The sequence below is a fragment of the Pelodiscus sinensis genome, chromosome 1 (genome assembly GCF_049634645.1).
Source record: "Pelodiscus sinensis isolate JC-2024 chromosome 1, ASM4963464v1, whole genome shotgun sequence".
Classification (NCBI taxonomy): domain Eukaryota; kingdom Metazoa; phylum Chordata; order Testudines; family Trionychidae; genus Pelodiscus; species Pelodiscus sinensis.
In genome coordinates, this window is record NC_134711.1 from 271,256,247 (window position 1) to 271,278,047 (window position 21,801).

The window sequence follows — 21,801 nt, forward strand, 5'->3', positions numbered from 1 at the left end:
AAAAAATACGCAAAATATGCTCCACATTTTGCATATCTTTTTCTGATACTTTTGTTGGAAGAGGCTTTTCTGAAATTTGTCCCATCTAGACTGGGCCAAATTTCAGAAAAAAACCTCTTTTGAAAGCCCCCTTCTTTCTCATGGAAGGAGGAATACAGGGGCTTCCAAAAGAGCGTGTTTGCACTTCTGCAAAAAAAAAAAAAAAAAAAAAAAAAAAAAAAAAATGGAAGAGCAAACACCTTTCCTGGATGTGGCAGAGTTTTTTCAGGATACCTACGATATTCTGAATCTCCCCTCCCCCAGTCTAGCTATACCCTCAGTCTTTAAGTTGACACAGGACTCCTCGTTTTAATAAAATATAGTTCATATGCTTTCAATTTATCCTTTAGAAATTTGTTATGTAGAAATGAAAAACAAAATGTTTCAGCCTTAAAGCAAGAAAATAGTTTGAAGTATTTTGTAAAAACTGAAATTCAACTTTTTGTCTAAATTCAAAATAAAAATGAACTTCAAAATCTTGGCTGTCCCTAGGAGGATGACAACTCTTTCTTTCTTTCTTTCTTTCTTTCTTTCTTTCTTTCTTTCTTTCTTTCTTTCTAGTCTTAGCTTAACAAGGAGATTTTGTCAAAAACTTTTTGACAAAACATTTTGGGTTACAAAGTATTGATTTCTCAAAAAATGTATAGTTTTTTTATGACACTTTCATCTCATGCCCAGGCTGGGCACTGGGAAAGGAGAGGGGGAGAGAGAGCAAGCATGTGTGTGTAAGAGAGAGTAAGAGTACCACCCCAAATATAATCTGTTGGTTTGGGCTTTCACCTGTTTTGCCTGCTAGATTTCCATTGACCAGGTTGAGTGGCATAACCACCAGGCTATTGATTTTCTCTCTCTCTCTCTCTCTCTCTCTCTCTCTCTATTCCCTTCATAAAAAATAGATATTTTTTTATTTTGTTCTACATCTGAATGAAAACAAATTTTGAAACATAAAAAATCTTTTGCAAAAAAAAAAAAAAAAGCCCTTTTGTCCTATCAGCCCTATTGATGAGTTACATGGCTATGGTTTGGCTAAGAGTTCCACTGAAGCTGTCAATCAGGACACACTTGTATCTACACAGCCTATTCGGTAATTTGCCAGTTGTTAGTCATATAATAGTCATACCTCACTCCTGAATAAGATGCTGCCTACTGATATTTTCTTTTGTGGATCCACCTTCATTAATACTGCACAGCTTTCTCAGATAAGTGTCCTTTATTTGAAATGCAGTTATGTGTCTGTGATTGTTGCAATTGTGGAACTGGAACACACCATGGTGCTTCTGAGCTTTGACGATTAAATAATAACATATAAAAATAATAATACTTGTCCTCTTTTAACTTATTAACATTGTAGAATATTTTATAGAGAAACATGTATTTTATAAATGTTTCTACTGAAAGTGTCACTTCCTTTAGACAATTATGTAGTCCAAATTTATCTACAGGACTGACTGCAAGATTGGAAATTTCATTTCTTATAGGCAACGTAGGTTATCTTAGAACACAGATTTAGATAATCCAGAAACAAGAAGATGATTACAAAACTTCTGGCTTTAAATTCTTCAGTCACTATTACAGGTTTTGTAATTTATTTGTCTGTGAACGTTCATTTTCACCAGACAAAGTATCTGAGCTCTTCAGCAGTGCTAATACATTTCTCCTTTACCAAATATGTGAGAAAAGAAAGCATATTTGTTCCCATTTTACTGATAAGGAATTGAGGCATCTTGATTAAAGGCCAGATATTTTGAAGCAAAAAAGCTCATATCTTTTTAAAATCTTTCCATTGTTCTCACAATGGGAGCTACTGAGGACAAAGCCCTTTTGCATGTCTACATGATTGGCATTGGAACTGGGAAGGAGGGAGGAAACATATTCTCTGTTTTTAGCAAAATAAACATAACAGCAGAATTCATGTCCTCAGCAGATCCCCTCTCTCCCGCCCTTAGAATAATACATTCTGCCATGCAGATGTGCATTTATAAGTTTCACCCACTATGGCAACAGGAGAGAGGGCAGCTGTCTTCCTGGTAGAAGGGAAAGCTTTGGAGTGGGTGGGGGTTCTTTGCTATGGCCTTAACACTTCTGAGTTCATCTAAAAATCTTTCTCCAGCTGTGAGTGCTGAGCACCTGAACATTTGTCCCTAAACTCTTGAAAATGCACATCATGTGTACTGTATAAGGTCACACAGGAAGTCTATATTCAAATAGGGAATTGACACTGATTGCTACAGTCCCTGCCTTTTTTGGCCTCAGATCATTCTTCCTTGTATTATTTCTACTTTATCAGTTTCTATATTGCCAACAGAAGTCTTACAGATATGAAGAGACGTCATATCTACACTCCAATGACTTTACAATCTGAACAGATAGTCATAAACAAACAAACAAACAAAAAAAGGGAATGGAAAAAATAACAAGCGGTGTGATTGAATGATAATCATTTAAGTACAGGTTGGACCTTCCTTGTCTGGCACCCTCAGGACCTGAGTGGTCCTGAACAATGGAGTTTGCCATATAAGGGGAGGTCAAGGCTCCCTACCCAGCTTAAGCACTGGTCCCGACTGGGGTTGTGCTCCCTGCCGCCTTCTGCTGCCTTCAGCCCCACACCATGCCAGGCCTAGGCAGGTCTGCATCTCCTACTGCACCAGTGGACAGCGGCTGACCTGCCACGTCCAGCCCTGACATGGGCTGAGTCCCTCTCTCACCCACAGTGTGGGCCCAGGCTGCCACCTAGCTGATCCCAGCCCCAGCCAGGACTGCGGTCCTGTGCCATGCCAGCCCTGTGAAGAGCTACACTTCCCACTGTGCTAGCTCTGTCTCAGGCTGTGCTCCTCAATGCCTCAGTCCTGGCCAGGACTGCACTCCTGGCCCCCTCTACCTCCAGCCCTGACTGGGGATGAGCTTTTTGCCACCAGCCCTAATCAGGGCTGTGCTCTCCACCATACTGCTGTATTCCCTACTGCCAGCCCAGCCCAGCCCAGCCCAGCCCAGGTATTCAGCTCCTGGAGCTCTAAGTTGCACATACACATTAAGAGAGCCTGCCTCAGACTTATTTCGAGGCTTCCCTGTAATGTGGATGTGCTATTTCAAAATAGTAATTTCCAGAGTTTTTATTTCAAAATAAGTTATTTTGAAACTGGTAGTGTACACATAGCTTATTATTGCTGGTGGCAGACTGGAAACTAAAACTTCAATTGCAAACAAAACCACAATAAGAAAAAGTTTAGAAGTTCTATAAAATGCTTGCTTTCTTGAATTTAACAGGTGATCACTGTGATGATCATATAGGTGATGATTTTTGACAGATTATTTGAAATGAGAAACAGCAATCCTACAGATTAATTAACATAAAGGACCCAATAAACTGTGGTAAAGAAAGAAATTATGTGATTTTTTCTCTTTCCATATAGAATATTTTGGTGTGTCCCTTTGCCAGTTATAAATAGAATATTAATATATATTTCATTTAAGAACTGTGGATAATTTTTCTATAAAATTTAAATTATAAAGACTTAAAGTATAACATATATTATACCTTATGAAACAGGTGGCAGATACAGACAGTCCCCGGGTTACGTACAAGATAGGGACTGTAGGTTTGTTCTTAAGTTGAATCTGTATGTAAGTCGGAACTGGCGTCAGCCGCTGCTGAAACTGATCAGATTCAAACGCGGCTGAATCTGGATGCCTGTTCTGACTTACATACAGATTCAACTTAAGAAACCCAGGCGTCCCCAAGTCAGCTGCTGCTCAAACTGATCAGCGGCTCATTCCAGGAAGCCTGGGGCAGAGCAACTCTGCCTCGGGCTTCCTGTAGTCAGCCGCTGGTCAGTTTCAGCAGCGGCTGACTTGGGGACGCCTGGGGCAGAGCAGCTGAGGTGCTGGGGCGAGCTTGAGCTGTCCCCCTGCTGGCGTGCTCTGCGGCTTTGCTCCTGTCCCGCTGGTCTGCTGGGGAGGGGGGTCCAGCAAAGCCGCTGGACCCCCCCAGCAGACCAGGAACACCAGAGCAAAGCCGCCGCCTGGGTGGCTTTGCTCATTTGCCCAGGAGCAAAGCCGCTCGGGTGTCGTTTGCCCAGGAGCAAAGCCGCCGCCAGGCGGTGGCTTTTCTCGGGTGTCCCTGGTCTGCTGGGGGGGTCCAGCGGCTTTGCTGGACTCCCCCCCCCCCCAAAAGACCAGGGAGACCGGGAGAAGCTTTTCTCGCCCCGGAGGACACGGGTGGCGACCCGCCGCCCGTGAGCTCCGGGGTGAGAAAAGCCCCGTTCGTAAGTGCGGATCCGACATAAGTCGGATCCGCGTAAGTCAGGGACTGCCTGTAATTGGATTTCTGGATGAATGATCCCTTTATAAATTGAAAAGAAAAGTTAAATCCAAGAGGCCAAATTACTTGTTCCAGTAACAATGAAGTGCTCTGATGTATCCTGATTTAAGAGTTTTTCATCTGAGGCTTGGGCTCCAGCTGGTAAATGGAAATAGGTAGATAAATTAGGTAGATAAAATAGGCAAGAATCTACTGTCAGTGTACAGTGTCAGCATTTAATGTTCTGCCTTTCCCCTGGCTGTATTGATATAAAAGTTGAGCATCTATTTTGCACATAAAAATATCAGCACTAAGTGCAAGGTAATTGCATGTTAGGCTGTACCAATACTCATCACATTTTACTTCAAGTATCTTCCTCTTTTGTTCATTTTGAGCCTCTGTCAGTCATACATTTCAAATGTTGTTTATTCTTTTTATATTTGATGCTCAGCAGTTTAAGGATTGTAGTGTCTCCATTTAATTGTTCAGTTTTCCCTAGAGAGAGAATCAAGAACATAGCCCTCTGCCATCTCTCCAATCACTTTCTTGTTCCCTTTCTTTTAGTTCCATCCAATCTACAGACTTTTTACTAAATAAGTCCAAGTTCTGAATCTCCCTTGTCCTGTCATTTGTGCCATTATAGACACCTGTGCAAAGTGCATTTATGTAACTGCTACTAGAATATTGTGTCTAGTTTTGGTGTCTACCATTCAAGAAGGATATTGATAAATTGGAGAGAATTCATCAGACAGCAGCAAGAATGATTAAAGGATGAGAAAAAATGCCGTATAGTAGCAATGCCCAGACACATAAACAAAGCACAACCTGCTGTGGGCTGAACAGATGGTGCATATTTTAATAAATATTTAAAATCACCAGTATTGATTTATATTTCAAGTTCAGCTTTTTTCATATGTGCTTAAATAGGTTGTTTCTATGTTGTGTATTCTCCCTTTACACGCTTGTGAAAACTAAAATGATGTAAGCGTGATAGCAAAATGCTAATGAATCCATCTGTGTTGAAGCAGGCTGTGAACATCATATATATAGTAGCCCAGTGTCTGTGAGTCTGTAATGCTGACGTACACGGCCCCTCCCCCTGGCCGTGTATGTCAGCGCCCGCCCCCTTTCCCTCCCTCCGTGGAGGCTCGGCTGAGTGCTGCGCCACTCAGCTGGGCTGTGGCGGGGGAGCAAGCGGCGGCAAGCTCCCCATGCATGGGAAGCGTGGACCCCAAACAGCCGCTTGCCACTGCTTGCTCCCCTGCCGTGGCCCAGCTGAGTGGCACAGCACTCAGCTGAGCCACCATGGAGGGAGGGGAAGGGGGCGGGGCGCTGACGTACATGGCTAGGGGACGGGGCCGTGTACGTCACTGTCCCCCCTTTCCCCTCTCACCATGGCGCTCAGCTGAGTGCTGCACCCCTCAGCTGGGCCACCGCAGGGGAGGAGGGGCAGGGCAGTGACATACATGGCCCCGCCCTCTTGCTGTGTACGTCACCGCCCCACCGACCTCCCTCGCGGCAGCCTGGCTGAGCAGGCAGCACTCAGCCGAGCGCCATGGTGGGAGGGAAAGGGGAAAGGGAAGGGGAAGAAGGGTGGGGAGAGAGAGGCAGGAGGAGGAGGAGAAGAGAAAGGGAGAGTGAGAAGCAGGACGGGGAGAAGAGAAGGAAAGAGACGGAGAGAGAGGCAGGAGGCGGAGGAGAGCTGAGACAGAGAGGGGGAGGCAGTAGGAGTTGAGAGAGAGAGAGAGAGAGAGAGATGGAGCGAGACTGGAGGCTCAGGAGAGAAGATCAACGTGGAGGAGAGACTTGAAAATCTCATCTTATGACAGGCTAATTGTCTAGTTATATAATATTCTGTTGGGCACCCCTGCCTTATAATGATAAACTGAGAAATCTGAATCTATTAAGCTTAACACAGAAAAGACTAAGAGGTGATTTGATTCTATTCTAAATATGCTTCTGAGTGGGACATGGTTAGTGCCCTGCACTGTCCCTTTAATGGTTAAAGCCCAGCCCTGAGAGGGAGCTGTAGCAGTGGAGCTGTGGAGCCAGCAGCTGTGGCAGGTCTTAGCTAATTAGGTCCCAGCTGAGGGCAGTATAAGTACAGGCTCTTGGAGGGGAGGAAACACTCAGACTCACACTTGCTGTGGAGCAGGAGGGACTTATCTGACAGGGAAACTAGAGGTTTCCTGACTTAGAGCAGGGCTGGGGAAGCTCTGGCCAGGCAAGCTTCCAGGTTGCAGGTCACAAAGCAAGGCCTCAGAGTACTAGGGCTGAAGGGAGGCAGCCACGATAGGTAAAGGGAGCAGGTCCACATCCCCTTGCCAATGATGAGTGGCCATTTCAGACTACAGTTTGCCCCTGGGGAAGGAGCTAGATGAAGACTGGCAGTAGGGTCACTGAGGCAAGGTGGGCATAATGGGTTGGGGGCTCCCAGAGGGGGAGGACACCAGAGTCTGGGGGCACTGTGGTAGGGCAGTACCCAGGTGGGAGGATGCTATGGTCTGGGAAGGACATGGGTCCTAACCCAGAGGTGGAGGAAAAAGAGGTAACAGCAGGTGAGAGGTCATTCAAAAGGGGGTGCTTCAGGGCTGCTGAGCTAATTCCCAAAGCAACCAGCAGGAGGTGACCATGGTAGTAAATCCCCCGTGCTACACCAAGGAACTAATACTAAGATTTTCAAACTAACAGACGAAAGTATGACATGATCCAATGGCTGTAAGCTGAAGGTAGATAAATTTAGATTGGAAATAAGGCATACATTTTTGACTGAAGAAAAAGAACCACTGGAAAAATTTATCAAGGATCATGGTGGATTCTCCATTAGTGATAACAATTAAAACATAATTTGATTTTTTTCACTAAAAAATGTGTTCTAGGAATTGTTTGGGGAAAATGTTATGGCCTCTGTTTCAAAGGTGGTCAGATCAGGTTATCACAATCGTCCCTTCAGGACTTGGAATTTAGGAATTTATTAATGTGCCTATAGGCACAATAACTTACCTCCCTGCCACCTTGTTCTTCCAGAGAAGAGAATATGGTTTCAAGTAAAGCCTTCTTGCCTACAAACAAGAGAATACACAGAACAGTGTGAAGTGAAAGTCTTATGAGAAATCCACATAATTGTGTTCTGTCTTTTATTCAGATTCTTAAGATTCCTTCAGTAGGGTGGAAGGATTTACCTTCCATAAAACAATCTTCTTGAAGTATCAAAGCTCACTTCTTTTAGGACATCATGCAGCCATCCTTAGTTGACCTTCACCAGATAATTGTGATAGTCCTCTTTCTGTAAGTTATAGTGAGGAGGGGGAGTATCTGGGCACTTCTTAGGAAGGGTGTGTCTACACTCCACCATAACTCAAAATAAGATACGCAATTTGAGCTATGCGAATTGCATATCTTATTTTGATGCTATTTCAAAATAGCTTATTTCATCATTTGGCGCTATATTGAAACATCCCTTACTCCTCATAGAATGAGGTTTACAGGAACATTGGAAGAGCAAATCCGAAATAATGGGCTTGCTGTGAAGATGTGGGATAGCTATTTCTGGATACTTTGGTATCCCAAAATAGTGTTGCAGTGTAGAGGTACCCAAAGTGTTAACTACTTTCTCACTGTTTAATATGAAGCTTTTGAGACTCTTTAAGATGGTGATCACTCATATTTCCATCTAGACCCTTCTACCAGGCTCAGCACTGTAGTGTTACTTCATTCAATAGCTGTGCTCTCAGTTTTACTATTGAACTGGCTTGAGGAAATTAATTTTTACTCACCAGGTTCTGAACCTCTACACATTTCATACTGAGTTAACACTGAACTACTTTTTAAGCTTGTGAGGAGGAGCATATATAAAGAACAACTCATTTTGCAGGTGTATCTAGCTGACAGCTTGGAGCTAGGGCCATGTGGAATCTAATAATTACTGAGACTGAGGAAGTGCTTATTGCATACTGCATAAAAGTGTATTTGCTGTCAAGGGCTCTGAAGGATTCATAACATTATAGAAATATAGAGTGAAGAGGGACCTTGAGAGGTTATTAAATCTAATTCTCTATACTGAGACAAGACCAAGTAACCCAAAACTATCTCTGACAGGTGTTTGTTCACCCTGTTCTTAGAAACATCCATTGATGTAGCTTCCACAATCTTTCTTGGAAGCATATTCAGAACTTAAATATAGTTTGAAAGGTTTTCCTAATAAATAGCCTAAATCTCTCTTGTGGCATATTAATCCCATTCTGTGAAAAAAGAAAAAAAATCTGCACCAAAAATTAAAAATACCCAACAACCTTCATATCATATTTTAAAATTCTGTAAAATTATGCAAATATATTAGTCAAAATAATACTATATAATCATGCCAGTTTCACATCAGTAATTTATTTCAAAATACTGTACCTAGCAGAAGTATATCTGTAACAATTCAGACATCCAAAAAATTCCTCCCAGGAATGAGCATTAAAGAAATCCCCTATGACAACTCAATTGCTTCCTCTCCAACCCCCCAGATCCCTGATGGCAATCACTCTCAGGCACAGTCATTCACAAATCCTTGAAATCCTAGGGATCCAGTTGGAGAAACAACCAGATGCTGATTCCTAGGTTTGCACAGTTTCTTGCATACTGCTACCGCCTTTCTTCAGGGTGTCACAAGGAGGAAGGAGAAAATTTGTTCCTCTTGGTTTCTGAGGACAGGACAAGGAGTAATGGGCTTAAAGTGCAGCAAGGGAGGTTTAGCTTGGACATTAGGAAAAAATTCCTAACTGTCAGGGTTGTCAAATATTGGAATAAATTGCCAAGGGAGGTGGTGGAATCTCCCTCTCTGGAGATATTTAAGAACAGGTTAGATAGACATCTGTCAGGGATGGTGTAGACAGAGCTTGGTCCTGCCTTGAGGTCAGGGGGCTGGACTCGATGACCTCTCGAGGTCCCTTCCAGTCCTATGATTCTATGATTCAGGGAGTGCTGGGAACTGCAACTGTGGGAACCCTCTACTTTCCTCCTCCCCCTCTAGATTTTATCTGCTATTTACAAGCTGAATTCTGCTGGATTCAGCAACCCCTAGTGGCAGCCAATATTTCTGCAGCCCATTTCTGGGGAAAAAAGGGAAATTCTTGTAGGTAGCCAGACACATCTCCCCCATTGGAGTCTGGACACGAAATCCCTGTTTCCATGCCTCCCTTTGCTTGGTTCTGGGTCTGTCAGCTACCATTTTAGTAGGATTCCTGTTATGTTAACTAGTACAATTTAAGTAGGCTTCCTGTTATTTTGAAAGTAGCTTCCTGTTGTGTTAAAGCCAATAAGGCCAGATGTTTGCTTAGAAACCATATTGCTTAATTATATTCATGCTTATAAACAGGGCTTGACGAACGACGATGAAATCCACTCACCAGCTCCACACTGTGCATGCTCAAAACCAGCATTATGCATGCACGCGCCGCAGATGAACGGGGCGCCCGGCTGAAATCTACTCGCCATGGGCGAATAGATTCAATACTTTGTCGAGCCCTGCTTATGGATATAATCTATGGAATGAGTGAGGAAGTGTGAATGAGAAACATCTAGTCAAAAGGCAGTCCAATATCTGTAACATTTTAAGGCAAGAAAGGACCCTGAAAAGTATATAAATTAATGTGATGAGTGGCCAGGTGAGTATCTCTTCTTGAAGAGATGTAACAGCATATGAAACTTGGGATTGAACTAAAGGCCCCCTCTAATGGATCTGAAGGGACTCCAGTGTCGTGACCTTGCAGATAATCAACTCTATCTGCCTGTAAGTAATCGGAAGTAATCTATGCTGCACCTGCAGCTTGCCTTCAAACTGCCAGTATGAATGTGATGTGTGTGTATGTGAGTATCACCCTACCCTTAAGAATCTCTACTAATCAACAAGCTTTAGCACTGCTCCAGTTCACCCTTTGTCTAAGTTTATTCCTTGGCAGATTCCAAGGACAGGTAACAATTCTGTGTGCACATTCATTTCTGCAAAATTTTGCCTTGCAGTGGTGCAGAAATCCCCCAGGAGTACTTCGGGTCCTACCTTCAGCGGACATGGAGGACAATTGGTCCCTATCCTCTTTATAATAACCCTTAACATATTTGAAGACTGTTTTCAGGTCCCTGTTAATCTACTTTTTTCAAGCCTAAACATGTCCAGCTATTTGTAACCTTTTGTTATGGGTCAGGTTGCATTCATATTTTATAATTTTGTTCCTGCTCTCCTCTGGTTTCTCTCCAGTTTGTCCACGTCGTCCCTAAATTGTGCTTACTTCAGGTTCTCCACATCTACTCTATAGTTTAGTGCCCAAATTTGGAAAAAAAATATTCTAGCTAAGGCCTCACCAGCACCAAGCAAAGCAGGACAATTATCTCTTGTGATTTACATATGACACTACTGTTATTGTGCCCCGGAATAATCTTAGCTTTCTTTTGTAGCTACATTATTGATGTGTTCATTTTGTGATTCACTATTCCCTCCCCCCCATCCCTGATCCTTTTCAGCAGTACTTCCACTGAGTAAGTTATTGACCATTTTGTGGTTATGCAGTTGATTTATTTTCTTCCTATATGTAGTACTCTGTATTTATTTTTACTGAATTTCATCTTGTGGATTTCAGATCAGTTCTCCAATTTTTTAGGTTATTTTTAATCCAAATCTTGTGTTCCAATGTCCTTGCAGCCTCCCACCTTAGTTTAGTGTCATCTGAAGATTATATAAATATGTTCACCACTTCAATATCCAAGCCTTTTTTATAATATTGAAACACAAATATTGAATACTATTGAATCCCGGACTGACCTCTTTGGGATCCCATTACATACATCCTCGTAGTTTAACAGCAAATCTTTGATAAGTACTCTTTGAGTGCAGTCTTTAAACAGTTGTGGACCATCTTTATAATAATTTCACCTAGACCACGTTCTTTCATTTCCTTTTGAGAATGCCATGTAGGATTTTAAAAGCGTTACTAAAATCAAGATGGATTGTGTCTATTTCTTCCTCCCATCCACTAGGTCAGTAACCCTGTCAAAGAAGGAAATTAGGTTGGTTTGGCATGATTTGTTTTTTCTGAATTCTTGTTGGTTGTTCCTTACAACCCTGTTATCCTCTAGGTGCTTACAAATTGATTGTTTAATAATTTTTAAGTATCTTTCCAGATATTGCGTTTAAGCTAACTGGTCTATAATTTCCTCTGTTCTCTTTGTTTCTCTAAAGATGGGTATTATATTTGCCCTTCTCCAGTCCTCTGTGAATTCTAAACCATCCTTTGTGAATTCTCAGAGATAATTGCTAATGATTCTGATATTGCTTCAGATAGTTCATGCATCTCTGGGTAACCTCTGCTACGAGGTTCCCTTTGAGATCTCATTAATTATGTTAAATCCTGCTCTCTCCCCAAAGGGATTTTTTTATTGGCCACTATGGTTCTCACTAGCATGGTGAGGTGCTAGCTAAAGTCTAGCCCAGGGTATATAAAAACTGGCTTTTTTTCCTCCTGCTGTGGTGGTGGTACTTCTTTTCCTGATGCGTTAGGGGAAGACATGGCGCATTTTATTACTCTCATTATTGTTTCCATTGCTGTGATTGAGATGCTGAATAGACACTCTTGTTTCCACTACATATGCTGTTGATAAACTTACTCTGACACCTATTGCTACTGCCACATCTAAGCTCAGTGGATGAGGGATGGAGAGGAAAAAGAACTTGTATGCTCAACCCCAACAAATAAGTGTGAGCCAGCTAATCGAGTCCGACTGCCGGTGCCATCTACATGTCACTCTGCCAGGTTTCAGAGATGGAACACAGGGACACAAAATATCAAACATGCAGGAAAATTAAAAATTATGTGAGATTCATTGTTTTAGTGTAAATAATGTTTACATTATCACTTTAGTTCTTCATTTTTGATGGAAATGTTTTTCAACAACAACATTAAAGAACACCAAATAAATGTGGGATGGTGCAGTGTAGACTCACCTTTGGTTTTAGTAAGTAGATTTTAGTAAGTAGTCAAGAGCCTCACTTTTCTATGGAGGGTGTGCAGGGTCCAGGATGGAAGTTAGGTAAAAAAGGGAGCTTGGAGTAGGGAACTGGGGTGCAGGAAAGCGTGTGGGGTATGAGAGTGAGTTTGGGTGAAGGAGGGGGGTTGTGACCTGGGGCAGGGAACGGGGATGCAGGGTCCAGGGGGTATGAGTGCATGAGAGGATTCTGGCCTCTGGGAGGAGCATAGAAGGGGATACAGAGTCTGGGCGGGAGTTAGGTGTGGGAGGAAATGGGGTGCTAGAGGCAGTCTCTGGCCAGGAGGTGTATAGCTAAATAGTTCCTGACCAGCAACACTCTCAAGCAGCCTTCCGTGCCTGCCAGCAGCACCTAGCTGGCTGTTCCATGTAACTATCTGTGCTGAAGGGGAGGCTTTGCACTCTTCCTCCATAATCAGCAAAATCTCTCAGTTCCTATTGACTGAAAATTGGCTAATAGGCTCTGAGAAATTGTTCAGCATTGCCCTCATAAGCAGCAAAATCTCTCAGCTCCCATTGGCTGGTTTTCCTACTGAGAGATTTTTGCTGGGGGGCAGGCAGCACATGAGGTCTCTTTCTCATCCTCCCACAGTTCAGAGATCAACAGGGAACAGCTAATCATTTAAAGAGGCACTTTTTGTCGCAGGGTCAGGTAGACTGAATTAAAGGGCGTGGCAGGCTGGATCCGCGGGCTATATCTTGCTGATCCCCGTTCTGTTGTGACTTTGGCATCCAGAATAAAACTGTTGGGCCTTTGTTATCCTGATCATGATCACAAGTTTTCCCAAAAGACGGAACAAGATGACATTGCTGCTTCCATAGGCTCCAACTGAATCGTAAACAGAACATGGGATATGAGAACTGGTAGACCCCCACAAATCCATTTCTTTTTCTTATTTTCTTTTTTTATCTCTGTTCTTTTTCTTACTGTTTAATTAGAGATTGGATTAGCTTGCAAAGGACATATATTTTGCAACACCAATATAAGCCTACAAGCTGGAGTTACCCGGCATTGCTCGGTCCCACTCCACGCTGGCCGATTCGCTTCCCTGCCCCCACCAGCCCTGCTTCCTGCCTGCAGGATCTCTTCCTCCCAATCTCCTCCAGCCAGCCCCGCTGCCCTGATCCTCCCCCCCACCAGCTCTGCTTCCTGTCGGCCACCCCCCCGATCTCTCCCAACCAGCCCTGCTGCCCCCGAACCTCCCCTCGACCAGCTCTGCTTCCCACCAGCCACCCCTCTTCCTATCTCCCCTGGCCAGCCCTGCTTCCCCCGACCCCCCTACCCTGACCAGAACTGCTTCCCAGGCTCCCTCTTCCTCCTGGCCAGCCCCACTCCCCTCCTGGCTGGTTCCTTCCCCCTCCCTCCTATCAAGTGTGGCCATGTTTTTTTTAGACTACCTGATAACCGTAGCCACAGCGGGCAGGGCGGATGCTTGAGCCATTGTGTGTGGGGGGGTGGGGCGAATCCCAGATGGCACTTTGGGGCTGCAGGCGGTGGGCATGTGACCCAGGGTGAGTGGGGCTGCCCCTGCAACGCAGTGGGAAGGATTATTTTTTATTTTTACAGGTTGAGATCGGGCCTGATCGGGTCCAAAGTAAAGGCAGTCCCCGACTTACGCGGATCCGACTTACGTCGGATCCGCAGTTACGAACGGGGCTCGCCCCGGAGGACACGGACTGCAGGACCTCGCGGTCCTGCCCTCCGTTTACTCCGGGGCTTTCTCCGCGTCTCCCTGGTCTGCAGACCAGGAAGAGGCGGAGCAAAGCCGCAGAGGGGCTCAGGCAGCGGGGCAGCGCAGGTGCGCCTAGGCTGCCCCGCTGCCCGAGCCCCCCCGCGGCTTTGCAAAGCCTCGGGGAAACCGGCAGCGAGACAGCCCAGATGCCACGCAGCTGTCCCGCTGCTGGCGTCCTCAGAGGCTTTGCTCCCCAGGGACCAGGGAGACTGAGAGCAAAGCCGTGGAGGTCCCAGGCGGTGGGACCGCGGTGCATCTCAGTCCGCCGCCCGCGTCTTCCTGGTCTGCTGGGATAGGGAGGGGGGCGCAGCTAGAACGCCCCCCCCCCCCCCCCAGCAGACTAGGCTTTTCTCCGGACGCCTGTGGCAGAGCAGCTGGGGTGCTGCCGGTTGGTCCCGCAGCGCCGCTCTGGGTGCTACTGGACCAACCCGGCAGCACCCCACTTGCTCTGCCCCAGGCGTCCTGATTCAGCCGCTGCTGGTCAGTTTCACAGCGGCTGAATCAGGACGCCTGGGGCAGAGCAAGTGGGGTGCTGCTGGGTTGGTCCAGTAGCGCCGAGGAGCGGCGCTACTGGAGCAACCCAGCAGCACCCCAGCTGCTCTACCCCAGGCGTCCCCAAGTCAGCTGCTGCTGAAACTGACCAGCGCTGACTACAGGAAGCCCGTGGCAGAGTTGCTCTGCCCAGGGCTTCCTGGAATCAGCTGCTGATCAGTTTCAGCAGCAGCTGACTTGGGGACACTTGGGGTTCTTAAGTTGATTCTGTATGTAAGTCGGAACTGGCGGTCAGTTTCAGCAGTGGCTAAATCTGGACGCCAGTTCCGACTTACATATAGATTCAACTTAAGAACAAACCTACTGTCCCTATCTTGTACGTAACCCGGGGACTGCCTGTACCTTAAAACCTTCTTCTGGAAGAAAGGTTATCCCATGGAAAATTTGGTTATGGTAGGTCTTATGGTGTCCAAATTATTAGAGCACAAACATACAAACAGTCTCCTTTATATAGTTGATGACCAGAAAGTTAGTTAAAAGCAATGCCCAAAGCAGCCTGACACTAGTAAAAATGTTCCTGGTTTCAGAGGCTGATGAAAATGTGTGTTGTGCTTGTGTTTTTTTAGCAGCAAAGTTAACACTAAAGAGTAAGGTTACATTTTCTATCTTTGGTATTCTTTTCTTTCCCTTTTTGTGTGTGTTTTGTCTTGTTTCCCCCTCTCCTTTAGGAAATAAGTTTGAACTTCAGCAATAGAAACAACAAGTACTCCATTCCATCTCCAGTTAGGGTATGTCTACACTACCCCGCTACTTCGAACTAGCGGGGGTAATGTAGTCATCCGCAATTGCAAATGAAGCCCGGGATTTGAATTTCCTGGGCTTCATTTGCATGAAGCCGGCCGGCGCCATTTTTAAATGCTGGCTAGTTCGAACCCCATGCCACGCGGCTACACGCGGCACGGAGTAGCTAGTTCGGATTAGGCTTCTAATCCGAACTAGCTGTACTCCTCGTGGAATGAGGAGTACAGCTAGTTCGGATTAGGAAGCCTAATCCGAACTAGCTAGTCTGTGCCGCGTGTAGCCGTGCGGCACGGGGTTCGAACTAGCCGGCATTTAAAAATGGCACAGGCCGGCTTCATGCAAATGAAGCCCGGGAAATTCAAATCCCGGGCTTCATTTGCAATTGCGGATGACTACATTACCCCCGCTAGTTCGAACTAGTGGGGTAGTGTAGACATACCCTTACTTTCTATCCCCCTCAAGAGCTGTTATTACTACTTTAATACGATTTAAAAACTATGAAACAAGGCTTTTTTTTCTTATAAAAAACTGTTTAAAAGAAAGCAAAAGTGACCAACGGATATTATTAAAATTAAAGTCTTCATACTTCCATTTCAAATGCTTTAACTGTGTTTCCTTATTTTCTAGCTTTCAGGATAGTTAAGCACCAGAATACATTACCTAGGGAGATACGGAATTTCCATCATTGGAGATTTTTGAGAGCAGGTTAGACAAATGCCTGTCAGGGATAGTCTAGATAGTGCTTGGTCCTGCCATAATTGCAAGAGACTGTACTTGAGGATCTCTCAAGGTCTCTTTCTGACCTAAGATTCTAGTATAGTCTGCAAGTCTCCCTAAATTATGCTTGCTGCCAACCACTTCCAGGGGACATCAAGATATCCAAGATTCAATGTGTCATAGGGATGCTTTTCTAATTTTGCTCTCTTTTACCTGAAAATGGCAGCAGGATATAATAGATGAATAACATTTAGATACAAATCATATTTGAAAAATGTAACCTGAAAATATGAAATGTTTGCTAAATTTATACAGAAAACCAGAAATAATAACTGCAACTATTTTATTAATTTAAAAAGCAATTGCAAAACCAGAGAAAAGTAAACATTTTTTATTTTTTATAATTATGCTTGTCCTGCTTTAACATATAATTTTTTAAATTGCTTTATTGATTTCAGTGGCAATTTGCTTGTGTTGGGAATGCAGAGCTAAATCCTTTGTACTGTGCTGTTGAATTATCAATAATGTCACTTGAATATTGTTGTTACCAGATTACACTTTTGCTTTGAAAAGACTATATCACTTATGTTTATCAATTTTCTGTCATCACCATATGTTATCTTTAGCATTTTCCTTTTTGTAGGCTATTTATACATTGTAATTTTTTTAAAAATTAATTGAGCAAATCCTTGATAAATTCTGCCCTCAGTTACTCTAGTACCATCCTGTTGATGTAGATGATTTGCATAAGATTTTATGTGAAACACGTCATTTTTAATACCATGAGATACAGAAAAAAACCCAATAGTTTTAATTTGAAGTAGTCACTCAAAATGTTTGCAAGAGCAGGGGATTGTTTTTGTATCAGTACTTCCATTTTGCTCAAGGAACAGCTAGAACACATGCCTATCTGAAAGTTCAATAGCTCTGATGGCATATATTTTTACTTTTAGAAGAAAAAGTTGTATTCTGATCTAAACTCTTCAAACTTTGGAATCCAAGATTTTGGATCCTCATAGACATCTATTTCTAATTTCTAAGACCCACTTTTTGAATTTTAGTATCTCAAATAGCACACCAAAATCAGCTAACATTAGTTTAGCATAAACCATTTGTTAAAGTCCTGACTCAGTGTTGGATATTTATTATCACGTTAAGGATTCAGTCCTCTTTCCAGTGAAGTCAATTTTCTGTTTTGAACAGGTTCATAAAAATATTAAGATTTTAAAGTCTGAACTAGACTAGGCACATGTAGAGCAGGAGATGTTCTATTTCTTTATTTCTTCTGTTAAAATGCTCTTTTCCATGTATTCAGTTTCAAAATCTCTGTATAAATGGCAACTTATAAAGTTTTGTAGATAATACAAATTTTGAGTGCAAACTGAATAACAAAATAACAAAAGTTGATTTTCCAATAACCGAGAGATTGGATTCTACAATAAAAATAGCATAAGTATGTTGAGTTCTTATTTATTCTTTGACTTTTACAGATTTAATAATATGTTACTTTAGCTGAAAAAAATAATGTACTTTTTCTATGTCCCAGAAATAACAATGCTTTTGCTAAAACAATGTTAGGGCACGTTGAAACAACATTCCTTTTTCAAAAGAGGAATGTAAAAGAAGCCGATCAAAAATTTGAATGAAGCATGGATTTACAAATCTCACGCTTCATTTGCATAATTGCGCAAGAACGCTTTTTTGAAAAAGCATGTTTTGAAAAAGAAACCGCAGTCTAGATGTGATTCTTTTGAAAAAAACAAACAAACCTTTTTCGAAAGAACCTGTGCTCCTGAAAAAACAAGGTGTACGGGTCCTTTCAAAAAAGTTTTTTTTTTTAAAGAACCCCATCTAGACTCCAGTTTCTTTTTCGAAAAACCCTTTTTTGAAAAAGCACTCTCGTGCAATTATGCAAATCTGCACTTCATTTGAATTTTCGATCAGCTTCATTTACATTCCTCTTTCAAAAGACAAATATAGTTTAAACATAGCCTTTCATACTTAAGTTGGTTCTTTGCTGCCTTGTGTTTCCAGTGCTAATAAGAACACATATATTGATTTTTCTTTATCACCCTCTAAAAATCTGTGTTCAAGTCTAGACAATTGATGGTGGCATTTCACGACTGCCTTCCTTTTGTGTTTCACAGGTTGTCAGCAGCTGGACATCCCCTGACACCTCAATGTGATATGGACTCCAGTAGCTCTGAGGAGTTCTATCAGGCAGTACACCATGCCGAACAAACCTTCAGAAAGATGGAAAGCTACTTGAAGCAACAGCAACTCTGTGACGTTATCTTGATTGCCGGGAACCGTAGGATACCTGCACATAGGTAGGACATTAAAACGTGCTATTGAAATTATTAAAATAAACATCTGGGACCAAATTGTCTATTAATCTGCACCTTGGCAAGTCACTTATGAAGGAGCAAAGTGGTTGCAAAACCACCATTCTGATTATAGTGTTTGACATCCAAACTAAAAACTAAGTTTGCTTAAGTAAAAATTACCACAGAAGGCAGTACCTGAGGATGAGTCCTTACAGGTGTCTTTTTCCCAATATAGAATATTTATGGTTATGATTAGTCATGACAGACATATACATTTCAAAACAATTAGTTAAACCAAAATATGCATGTAAATGAATAATTCTGAATACTGAGCTTCTCCTGAACTGTAAACCTAAATAGGCAGAAAGTATAGATTAAAATTAAAAATGACAGAAGCTACTATTTGTCATAATTATTCATGTAAATATATATAGGCATTATAACAAAAAAAAACCTAACTTCATTGCATAGGGGAATCTTGGTCCAGGGCAGCAGACCTAGATGACAGTTTTCTTAGGTTGTCACTTTCAATTACACTGAAAAATTCTCCCTGTTCATTGAAGGTCTGATTTCAGAAATGACCACTAGTTTTGTTGCAGTAAAACAGCTCTCATGGTGGGGAAAAGTACTGGGCTTGAAACCGCTCTGAAAAAATGTTTCTGTATTAAGCAATTTATTTGAGCTTGTAATCAACCCATCAGAAGAATACATTTCAAAGGTTCACAGAACTATAAAGGGAGGGGCAGTAAACCCCAAGTTATCTTTCACTTTAAGGAGACAAAACAAGTGATTTGATTTTGATGATAGGTCCTTGCCAGGCCAGCCAGTAAAAGGCTGCAAAGGAGACTGTGGGGGAGAGAAAAAAGTCTTGAACAAAGACAACCTTGCTAAATTAAGTTTTAGATTCTAAATGAATGCTTTCATTTTCATTTGCTGATAACTATCTCTAGTGTTATTTTCTTTTATTTAGTACTTTTTAATCCATACTCTTTTATTAATAAACTTGGTTTGCTTTCGTTATATATCATTGCTGGATGAGTTCAGTACAGTATTCCTGTGTCTACATTGGCACCCCTTTCCGGAAAAGGGATGCTAATGTAGACTTCGGAATAGGCAAATCCGCGGGGGATTTAAATATCCCCCGCGGCATTTGCATTAACATGGTTGCCGCTTTTTTCCGGCTTGGGGAAAAGCCGGAGAAAAGCGCCAGTCTAGACGTTATTCTCCGGAAAATAAAGCCTTTCAAGGAGGAATAAGAAATCCTCCAGAAAAGGCTTTATTTTCCAGAGAATAACGTCTAGATTGGCGCTTTTCTCCGACTTTTCCCCAAGCCGGAAAAAAGCAGCAGACATGTTAATGCAAATGCTGCGGGGGATATTTAAATCCTCCGTGGATTTTCCTATTCCAACATGCTACATTAGCATCCCTTTTCCGGAAGGGATGCCAGTGTAGACGTAGCCTATGTGTTTCTGGTATTGGAATATTATTGTACTGTCTCTGTAGAGTCAGAAAACCTAATACATTTCTATTGGACTTCTGTGAGATTGACTGCAGGGAGGGCTCGTTAGGTCTGAAAAGGTACTAATGTCAGCCTGCAAGCAGTATCCAACTTGGGCAAAGCCAGAGTGAGGCTTATGGGCTGATGCCAGACTTGTGGGTTTGAATTCTGAATCACAGCTGCATAGTCACAAGAAACATAGGGTTACAATGTAGGACTACGTCTAGACTGACATGATTTTCCGCAAATGCTTTTAACGGAAAAGTTTTCTGTTAAAAGCATTTGCAGAAAAGAGCGTCTAGATTGGCATGTATGCTTTTCTGCAAAAGCACTTTTTGCAGAAAAGCGTCCGTGCCAATCTAGACGTGCTTTTGTGCAAAAAAGCCCCGATCGCCATTTTCGCAATCGGTGCTTTTTTGCACAAAACAAATCTGAGCTGTCTACACTGGCCCTTTTGCGCAAAAGCTTTTGCGCAAAAGGACTTTTGCCCGAATGGGAGCAGCATAGTATTTCCGCAAGAAGCACTGATTTCTTACATGAGATCGGCAGTGTTCTTGAGGATATTCAAGCAGCCAGTGTAGACAGCTGGCAAGTTTTTCCACAAAAGCAATTGCTTTTGTGGAAAAACTTGCCAGTCTAGACACAGCCTAGATGTTTACTGAACCACTTAGTGGCCTTGGTGAACCCCAAATGTCACAACATCCAGTGCATTTTCATGCTGATTTTAGATGCTTTAATAGATGACAAAGAAGGATTGGCTGCAGATTCTGTCATTGGAACGTCTTTCGTTAGTTCACTTCTATCTCTCTTCTTCTTTTTATATTTTGAAGACAGATGTGCATATTTGTATTCATATGTGCCAGTGGTAAATTGGATTTCACATGTGTCATCCTGATTCTACAGCATATCTAAATCCCTTTAGAACTGGAAAAGTACTTTAATAAATATAAGATTGACCATGAAATAAAAAACCAAATCCTGTTTAGATTTACCAGGAAAGCTTCAGACAACCTTGTATATCATTTCTGACTTCTCAGTTATCTGCAGTCAAAGGTCCAAATCTCTTTCCCCTGAAATGAATGGCAAAAATCACTATTAAATTAAATGGGAACAGATTCAGACCCCAGAAACTTCTTGTTTTGTTGTAAAGGATAACAGTTCAGTGCTTTACAGCTCCAGATGATTGAAAACTTCACTTTCTGCATAAGTTCAATATACACATTGTCTGCCAATGCACTCTACATTTTACTACTATCAAAATATTCTAGATTAGAGATAGATAGATAGATAGATAGATAGATAGATAGATAGATAGATAGATAGATAGATAGATAGATAGTCTTGTGTGCATTTACACATGTATACACACACATTATCTTAGCATACAAACTGAAACCATCCAAACTACTGGTTCTTTGTATATTAAAATTCTTTTAATACTGGTCCATATATAAGATAAGCAGGCTCATTTTTTGTATGTATCTGTAAGAAATAGGCTTATAGACCATGTTATGTGCTCAGTAGTTGCTTTGAAGCCTGAAGAGCTTATAAATTCCTAAAGTATGGTGTATACATTCCTATATCAAATAAAATATACACAGTCCTTCCAATAATGTCACTCTTTATTATGTTTAAATTATTTTGTATAATGTTATAGTGGATTACAAGCCATGCCGCATTCTGGATATGCTCTGTCACAAATATATTTTAGAGCAAGATAAAGACATATTCAGAATTATTCTCTAATAAATATTAAGTAGAGGGTTTGGTAGGCTTTCTTTCTTTCTTTCTTTCTTTCTTTCTTTCTTTCTTTCTTTCTTTCTTTCTTTCTTTCTTTCTTTCTTTCTTTCTTTCTTTCTTTCTTTCTTTCTTTCT

General features: G+C 42.2%; 1 protein-coding gene across 1 annotated transcript in view; it reads left to right on the forward strand.

Annotated features, from left to right (window-relative positions):
- The window catches only part of KLHL1 (kelch like family member 1), a 418,170-nt gene that overhangs the window by 106,076 nt on the left and 290,293 nt on the right, over window positions 1–21,801 (forward strand). The window contains exon 2 of the mRNA XM_006129049.4: window positions 18,249–18,431. Within this exon, the coding sequence (XP_006129111.2) occupies window positions 18,249–18,431 (183 nt within the window). The remainder of the gene's footprint in view (window positions 1–18,248; window positions 18,432–21,801) is intronic.